This window comes from Cystoisospora suis (genome assembly GCF_002600585.1).
Source record: "Cystoisospora suis strain Wien I chromosome Unknown contig_6734, whole genome shotgun sequence".
Taxonomy (NCBI): Eukaryota; Apicomplexa; class Conoidasida; order Eucoccidiorida; family Sarcocystidae; genus Cystoisospora; species Cystoisospora suis.
This window is the reverse complement of record NW_027159521.1, coordinates 285-9,715: the sequence shown is the minus strand read 5'-3', so window position 1 is coordinate 9,715 and position 9,431 is coordinate 285. Positions and strand designations below refer to the sequence as shown.

Below are 9,431 nucleotides of genomic sequence, written 5' to 3'. Positions count from 1 at the left end.
GGGTTAATCGAAGAAACACCGTTGGCACGAGAGAAGACCTCTCGTGGAACCGTCCGATAATCGGGCGGTACGTTACAAGGGAGTGGCACCAGGGGTTTTCCCCTTCTGCTTCCACTTCACTTGTGACACCGAGGGCTATCCATGAGAGCTCCGTCTGATCCCACTTCCATCAGCCTGTCTGTATCGAGAGGGTTCCGCCGGACTTGCAGTGCACCCCCAGTTCCTGCCTGCCAGACGCGTCTGTGTCAGACGTAAACCCTACGCGCTCACTCCGTTCTGTATAGAGGTGGAGCCGCTACTGGCCGTAGGCGTCGCCGGTTTCTGCTTGACACGCGCCGAGAACACCAGTCTCCGAGAGTATCTGGTGATCTGTAGAGAGATACCGTTTCCTTCGGGGGTGCCCGCTGTTGCCCGGCGGCCGCGAATAGCATGGATGCCTTTCACGGGAAGGCCACAGGTTCCGGCTGTCTTGTGATGACTCTCTAGCAAGCCTCATGCACCCACGGGGTCCTCTTTAGTTCTGCGTTCGCACTACATCGGCCCCGGTTACTGACATGTGCTGCGCTAACTCTCTACCGCAGCGGTAAGCCAACGCAAGAGGCCACGCGTTCTTTGCATGGTGGCGTGGCGACTACAGGACGAGCGTCCAGAGGTAACCGCTGAGCCAGCGAGGAATCGTTCCCTCCCTGGGCTGTAGGCAGCTGATGTACTGCCGTCGAAACGGAGTTCCCTTTGAGCAACCACCACTGGCCCGTCTCGCGGAGACTCTCCGGCACCTCGCCATGCGGGCGGGCTGTCACGTACTGCTCCGTGACACGCTTGCGTCTGTACTGGGTGCTTCGTAATGCTTGGTGGGCTTAGCATCGGTGGCGGAGAACGCCCGGAATGTGCCGTGTGTGTTGTGGCCTCTCCTCTGTGCCTCACTGGCGTGTTTCGTGCCGACTAGCTCTGGGTGTGCCTGCCGCATGGCGGCGGCTGCGGGGGTCCGCGGTGAATTTCTTTTCGTTTTTCCTTGCATTTAACATAAATATCATTTTCTTTTTCTCTGATTTTGAACACAGTCAGAAATTAAGAGCTGAAAAAGGAAGAAGAAATAGAAAGAGCGGTTGGAGACTGCGGCCGGTGGGCTGCCTTCGGGGCAGCGCGCTGCAAGCGGAGGAAGGGTTTAGACGGCTGCTTCCGAAAAAAAGAAGAAAGGCGTCTGAATTTTGTTATGTGCTTTTCGGATAAGGGGAACTTCTTTATTTTGCTTCGGGTGAGGCCTTTGGCCCAGTGGTCTTCTTTGACTTCCTGAGGGTGGCGTCTGATCGCCCTCTACGCTCTCTTCCGCTTATTTGCTGCCAAATCGCAAGGAAGCTCCAACGCTTCTCTGACACTTCATGATGGGATTTGGGGAACCGCGTGAGCTTTTTCCTTGGAAGCCTGCCTTAATTTACTCTTATTTGACAACTGACCATTCTGCGGTCGCGTCCCATTCCGCAGACCCGTTGGAGACGCGTCCGTGGGGACGTCGTTTATGGTACCCTGGCACTTGACTATGTGTTCGGGGGGAGCGTGGGGGGCTTTGGCACTTGGGGACAGTACTACAGCCGGCCGTCAGTTGCGCTCCGAGGAGTTCTTAAGGGCACACTCCCACTTTTTCCGGGTGTATCGCGAGTGTCATACAGCAACTAACAGTGCGCTGGCCTGACTCTCCCTGGACGTCATCCGCTTGGTTGGAGGTGTGTCCCTGCAGCTGCATATGTCCGGAGTGTTCAGATCGGTTGGCTTGCCTTGCGCCGCGCGTGGCGTAAGAACAGAGGCGCCCGGTTTCGGGTTTCCCGCCACTTTGGGGTGCCTCCGGGAATAACTTGGCATTCCTACTCCACGGGAGAGTAGTCCTGCTTTTCTCGGCACTCTGGGGATGTCGGGGAACGTCCTAACATTTTGGAGGGCGGCGCTCTCTCTGGTTCCAAGTAGTGTCTACTTGTCTATGAATTTCCGGGATGTGCGGTGTGTAGCGAGTGCCGAGAAGAGAAACCTGAGCTGTCGCAGACTAAGTGAACGGGTCTCCAGCAGAAACGAAGAATTCCGTTGGCAGAGAGATTACTGCACACGAGAACGGATCTTATGGGACAGCCTGGGTTAGCCAGCCACGGGCTGTACGTCACACCTAGGCAGGACGGTAGCACCAGCTGACCGATCCCTTCACTCCCATTCAAGAAAGAAGGGCTCTATTTGTCACACGCGCGATTCTTGCTGGCCACCGTCTGCTGCGTCTCGATCTCTTAATGATATACAGGACTGAGTGGAGGCCGTGAGTATCCGGAGTGTTTGCTTACCCAGCCGCAAGGCAGCGCCTCCCCTCGTAACACAGTCTGAGTCTGCTGCTCGTACATCAGAGGCCCCTTTTCCGAAAACGTCGCCGGTGCCAGTTCGTGTATTCGCTATTTGATTTCTGGTGAAACTCGGGCTGGACATGGCTTTGGAATATTGTCCCATTTGTTGATGTGCAGGTGCAAGTTGCGGACATCTCCGGGCCTCTGGCGAGCCAGCAGAGAGAGAGCGTTTCACCTTAGTTTTGGCCTGCGGCCGTTCATGGCAGAAATGGTTCTCACGGGAAGGCCATCAGTCGCAGCTGTGGTACACTGTTTAGCAGTCTTGCGCGGATGTTGGTTTCGTGTTGGCCATGACGCCGGACTCCCGCGAACTTGGCGCCGTACAACCGAAAGAGGAAGGATGGTCTCCGTATCTTAGAGTGTCTATTTCTAACCGGCACAAAGCCTTCTGTACGTGTCCGCATTTTGTCCTGCTGCGTCACTCGGTAAAGAAAGTTACTTCATACACCAGTTCTAGCGCCGGGGTTACGGCTTCGCGCGATCGCCATTGTGTGCACCACCGTGTTCGATCCATGACGCGAACGAGTCACGCGTGTGCAGAGGGAGGTGTATATGAGTGCTGTGTGACTGCTGCCCACGAGGGGACAGGACTCATTTGACCCATGTGCGGCGGGGACGATGAAAGGTAGGACTGCAGTCCGAATTTTCCTAATGCTTGCGCCGTTGCGCGTGGCAGCACTGCGGGGTTAGAAAGGTGGAGAGGGAGAATTCTCTGTTCGGCGCCTGGACTCCTTTTCGTCCGTTGTTATTTCGTGGTGTCTGACCAACCAGCAGACCACTGCCCCCAGTTGGCCGAGCAGCAATGCAAGAATTGCGGAACCGATTTTCGGCTGTAGTGTTCTGAGGACGGAAAGGCTGCTTGCGACCCCGTAAGTGTGACGCTTGCGCGGATGCCGCAGGTCTCGGACATTTCAGCTGTCACTGTTGGCATTGTCTCGATGAACGGTCAGATCAGACGAGGAAAGCTTCTGGCACGCTTAAGTGCTTTTGGATTGAGAAGCGTCACTCTTGCACCAAGGCATCGAAGTACTCACTTTGCAGAACGAGCTCCGGGGGGGGTCCGCTGTCCCGTACTGAGTTAGTGGACAGCGAACGGCATAGAGCTTAGGGAAGTCGCGGTGAGACGTATTTCACGAACTGACGCAGCTGGAGATGACACAGGGACGACCCCGTCCGCAAGTCGCTGCTTTTCGAAGACAAGTCTTGGAGGCTTCACGATCAGATGATCATGGCGCGATCACATTTTTTCAGTGGACGTAGTCAGCGGGCGAGGGAATCCCTCACCTGTGCTAAAGATGCACCACTACAGAGACGGAACACTGAAGCGGCTGGGAGGCCACCAAGGCCAGTTGCCGTAATACCAGGCACGCAGCGGAGAAGCAAGCCGACAGCGGAATAGGATTTACTGAATCGCTGGCTCTCAGTGAAACCTTGGCAGTGAGAACGCCTGCCCGGCCACAGATTGGACAGGCCTGGACCAAGAAACAACTGCCGGAATTGTTCGGCACCAAGGGGAGCAATACAGTAGCAGCAGCCGTCGTCTTAGCAGAATCCTGCGACTCAAGGGGCCTTCCAACTCTGTCGCACTGAGAAAGTGCTCACAACACTCGCTAAGCTACTCCGCGCCGCTTATTCGGATGCCGAATTGACGCACAAGTAGCCGCAGCTAGTGCAGAAACACCAGAAGAGCCGAGAAACGGCCGCATTCGCTATTGAAAGCGAGGGAGACGAGGCACCGTGATCGCCTGTTACAGCAGAAGCGCCCGCCTTTGACCAGATCGCAGATCGCAGCCAGCACAGCGCCAGTCGTCACGGCATTTGTGCGCATCCACAGCTGGGACAAGGATGCGACAGGATGGGGGCAGTCGTACTGTAGCACGAAGCGGCGTGGCGTGGTGAGACTCGCCAGCTACTAGGACGGACAATGACGTAAGCAGACGCCAGTAGAGTAGCCAAAGGTCCCAGTGGAAACGCAGACGGCCAAAGGCGAGCGGCGCGCGCTGTCTGTGCAGTTGCACATGCGGACCTAACCTCGGCAGAAGTGGATGAGTGCGGCTTCATAGGCGTGGCGCTGGTTGCAGAGGGAACGGAGAAAGGCGATACGGGCAAACACGCAGGGGAGCACGAGGTGCTTGGAGAGCACGCTGACATTTTCCTTCAAAACTCGGGCGAGAGTTTTTCCTCGATACGAATTTGGAAGAGACATCGAGCTGGGCCGGCGCAGCGGTGTGCTTCCCTGCGAGACAAGTCAACAAACGGGAACCGCGACAAGCAGGGCGTTTCGCTGTAGGCTACCTTGGCAAGTATCAAGCTTGAGCCGTCGGAACCTCCGCTTGCTGCCCCTTTGTTACCTGTTGGAAAGAAGGGCGGAAGCCGGAGGAAGCGCGCTGATAGCCGTTTTCTCAAGATTAATGTGCAGAACAGGCCTCCCGTCTTCAGACCTATCAGATGTGCTGCCACGGTCGGGAGTGTTTTCCAGAATCGGGGTCCGCTCCCTCTATCGTGACAAACGGGAAGAATACATGGCGACGACGCCTTTCAATACCAGGCTCGATGTGTACGAATGGAATGTAATTATCCCCCTTCGGGCTCGCGAACGCTCCCGGTGTCTTCAGATGCGTGACGAGTGGGGGGACTTCTGCAAAGCGGTAGTAGTGTATCTCGATGATACACTGATTTTCACTAAGCACGCAGAGGGTTACGAAAAACGCTTACTGGAAATGCTACAAGGAGTAAGAAGCTATGAGCTATACGCATAGAAGCGTATATGAATTCTACTCCAATTGCGTAACTTTCCAGGATTCGTGCTCTCGACTGGTGAACCAAGCTCAGACTCGCAGGGAATAGAAACATTCCTTTGTCCAGTAAGCAAGAAGTCAAGAATTCTGGTGGACTTGCGTGTGGCTACAGAATGTCTGCGCTGTGATTCGCATCCCTTGCTTTGCCTTTGACACCTCCTCCACGAGGAGGGGACCGTGCGAGCGGGGAAGGACTAGGCAACATGTAGTAGACGAACCAAGAAAGTTGCTACGTAGTCCGCCTGTATCAACACTAAGTGGCCTTGAAAGTGTTCATGCCACGCACGGCAAGTTTCCTGATGAGAACTTGCGCATGTCACTGTGGTTTTTTTACCCGTAGGGATATAACCTGGTACGTGCTCCTTCGCATGCCACAGAGCAGCTGAAAAAACAGAATAACACAGTAGTGGTAGCCGCCATAGAGCATGTGATATCAGCCCTGCCAGTTCCGGATGGACTCGTGAGAGCGTACCACAGGGGACAGCCCCAGTGGGGTTGTGTTTGTCCGAGTGGCAAACGGCTCGGTGCGAAGAGCAGTGGATTGAACCGTGGTCTTACTCTCCAGAAAGTAGTAGGGCCGCGCAATGCTGCGTCCCCGTAACTGAAAACTTTTTCATAGGGTTACTCCGTGGCTCACCAGCATCAGGGCATTCTCAAGTGAAGAAGACAATAAAAGCTATTCGGGCACAAGGGCGACAGAGATGCCATTGTTACAGCGTGCGTTCAGCTCCAGTGAAATATGCCAGGTGTACTGGGCATCCCGGGTTGTCGCGGCCTTCAAAACCTCAAGAATAACCGTGGCTGCGTGTTCTGTTGTCCACTTGGCTGGGTCACCGCTGTCCGGGGTGCCTGGTGGTAACCCTGTACGTGTTACGGTTGATAGGCTCTGGCGGCTGGCTCACTAGTTTTCATTGCATCCACCGGCAGCAGCATGGCAATTCGGGACGTCATTTATTCACCGTGTATGGTACCTGCGTGGGTTTCCAGATTGATAGTTTCAGATATCTTGGCTTCGTGAGCGCGCTGTGGGGATCGGTCTGTGAGCGGTTACAAATCGGACGTGACTCCCGGCGCCCGCTCGTCCGCACACGGATGGGCAGACTGAGGTACATTCCGAAATCTCACCGAAGTGTTGCGGGGATTCCGGGGCGACGAAACAGCATGATGAGCAGCACAGTATCCTGTTGCGGAAATCGCGTATATCAGCGCTGTTCATATGTTAACGCTCGAGTCCTTTCCCTGGTATGCATTACGCCTTCGAGTGATCGTTCGATATTGCTTCAGGCCGATGGAAAACCGCCGCAGCGATGTGCTGGAAGAGGAGGCAAGAAGGCCACCACGAGCACAAGCAAACTCGGCTAGGGCTCAGGCGGGGCTGGACATCACGGCTGCACTCACTGTCAAGAAGCGCTACCCTCTGAAGAACTTCTCGTTTGCCTCCACTGAGTTATTGCGGTCTCAAGGTTGAGGCGAAAGCAAGCCGGGGACTCACGCAAGACGATTCCCTTGCGATACAAAGCGTGCTAATCACCCAACATATAGCTGGCAGCACCGGGGCACTCCCCGGAGAGCGGACGGAGAATGTCGACATTCGTAATTAAGACGATTCTGGCGTCGCACGAGCCAAGAACGCGCAGCGAGACGATCGAGCGTCAGTTTCTTGTAAGACGATAAGATTCGCTTCTTTGCCACAGATGGAAATCAGCGAGACACCAAGCAGGCTCCTTACACTGGATGACTCCGAGCTGTTGCAACGCGCAAGTTCTCCCAAGGACGCAGCAGCCAGGCACATTGTAACGCCCCTGGAGCACGGCACCCGCCAGCGCCGCTCTATGCCCCACTGTGCGGTGCATGTATGCCGCGAACGAGTGGATTTGTGCGGAAGGAAATCTGTGTGAGCGTGGTGCCGGTGCCGCCCAGGGCAGGAGGGGTCTCACTTGACTCGTGCGTGGACGTATGCTGAAGCTTCGGACTTCATTCACTTTTGCAAGTTTTCCGCCATCCCTTGCATCATTCGTCAGTGTCAAGTCCCGTGCTGGCTCTCATACACGTGTGAGGGCGCTTCAAGGTGCCATGCTGCTGGCTAGGTTTCCGCGTTCGCCTGTCGCCGCGTGCACAGGCGATTATTGTGCCCCTGAGTATTCAGAGGTCGCGGTGGATCCAGAAAGAGAATCTCCCGCTACAGGCTGCGGTAGCGCCCTGCCGCCCTGGATATCAGAAGTCCACTCCGCTCCTAAACCCTGCACGCTGTTGCCCTGCGGCCGCCAGTAGCGGAGGGTTTTTTTATGGGAAATCCGTCAGTGTCTTCTGACTCATCGTGGCTTTCTGCCTAGCCTTATTCGGACGTGAGGTCCCGGCTGGCTATGCTTTCGCACTCCGCCTGCCCTGGTCACTGTCATGTGCTGTGTTGGCTCTCTAACACATCGCTAAGTCGTTGCAAGATGCCATTTGACCACGATTTCTGTTTGTTGCCCCCTGGCAATTACAGGAGGTGCCTGAGGACGCGAGTGCCCAGAGGGTCAGGAGGCCGACATTCTCTTCATAGGCGCTGCATGGTTGCTCTGCCCCCTGCGGAATTCGTCGTCTCGTCCGAGCACTCAAACCAGCATCAAACCTCGCGGAGTCTCTCCGGCCGCTCGCCGGCGACGATCTCCGCTGTGTGTCGTCCTCTTAGTCACATACACGAGTGAGTGGCGGCGGCGATTATTTGGAGTATTTAGTTTTTTTCGGCTTTTAGCCGAAAGCATTTGAATTTGGTTCCGAGACAACCTATCTCATAGCTTTACAAGCACGTAGGTATTGATTCGGTTCCGATACTGCCCAGAAAACGGCATGTCAAGACTGGGACAAATCAAAATAGTAAAAAAAGTGAAAAGATCGAAGTCTGCGCTATGACTTGTACAAGCAATAGGAGCTTATATAATACTCTCAAATTCAGCACAAGTCCGGAATCAATGAGACTTGCACCCAGCAACAAGCCGACGCTTTCTCCTCATAGCACAGTCTCCTGGCCCCGTAGCAGGACCTCCTTCGCCGGAAAGGCCGCCAGTGCCAGTCCTTGTATGTGCTATCTGACACGTGGCTTGCCCCAAGTGATACTCGTGCTGGGCACGGTGTTCGCCTACAATTCGCTTTGGTAGTTAGACGTGCCAGTTGAGAACGCCTGCGGGTTTTCGCTCGTGTCACAACTAGTGTTCTTGCTCATGCTGCTCTTTTGTAGACCGCGTGATGGAGTCCGCCAGCCAAGTCAGCGCGATTCCTTTTCCTGAATGTGACCGACGCCGAGAGGCCGGTGGACCTACAGGGTGTCAACAAGTCCCTTCTCTCACGCGGTGATTTCCCTGCCAAAGGACTCTTCGCTTCTGCTGCAGACGCATCCACTTAGTTCATAACAGTTTAGCTGCAGTACCCGGCAAACGCGACTTCCCAACTCACACCGGTTCACAGATAAGTGGGCACTACACAGGCACGCCGAGAATATTACCCGCGGAAGGGTTAACGCGTTTCTGGGCACATCGGGAAACCCCTCACCGCCACCCATCTTCCAGAAGGTTAGCTCAGAAGCAGCCTTGGTCCAAAAGGTGCGTAAAGGTTACTGGCATGGTTGTTCTGCGCCTTACTAACTCAGTAACAAAGTTTTGTTTGCCGAAGTAACGGGATGAAATCTTGGAAAAGTGTAGTGTTCTAGTAAAGGGGGATGGACGAATTGAGTGTACAAATCTTTTCTATTTCGTATTCTACACGTATGATTTTTTATGGAAAAGTCCTCTCGGGAAAACCAAGATCACGTTCTCTGTTGGACACGGCCAGCACACCCCTGGAAGTCGAAAGGTGAAGACATCCCAAAGTACCTGGAAGCACACCGCTTGGCTCATAGACACAACTAGACTACACTCAACTATCCCGCAGAACCCTCCCGACACGACTTCAAGTGCCAGGTCACACTGCTTGCCCCCTTGGTGGAGTCCAGAAAACCAGCGGCGGAAGTCCGTTATGCGCGCTACACCGTGAAAGATGGGGTTTTATCTGTAAACCCTTCCAGATGCAACAAAACGTCGAAGCGCGGCTGACAGTTCAGGTAGCTGGCTATAGAACTGTCTCGGAGTCCCGCAGTTCCCCTCTGGCCCCTGGTACACAACCTAAAGCGCCAGGGTACCATCTCATACGATACTCTATGACAGCTCGTTGTTTCCCAGTACGTAGGTTTGTTTCCCGGTGGCTTACCAGTGGTGACTGAGGTGCCTGTGCGACCTCA

At 54.9% G+C, this 9,431-nt stretch overlaps 1 protein-coding gene across 1 annotated transcript; it reads left to right on the top strand.

Moving 5' to 3' along the window:
- Positions 1–51: 51 nt before the first annotated feature.
- CSUI_010141 (uncharacterized protein) lies at positions 52–2,619 on the top strand. Its single transcript, XM_068070246.1, has 2 exons — positions 52–2,296; positions 2,496–2,619. Exon 1 carries the CDS (start codon positions 886–888, stop codon positions 1,228–1,230), a length of 345 nt encoding a protein of 114 aa, XP_067917778.1. The 5' UTR covers positions 52–885; the 3' UTR covers positions 1,231–2,296; positions 2,496–2,619.
- Positions 2,620–9,431: the final 6,812 nt, after the last annotated feature.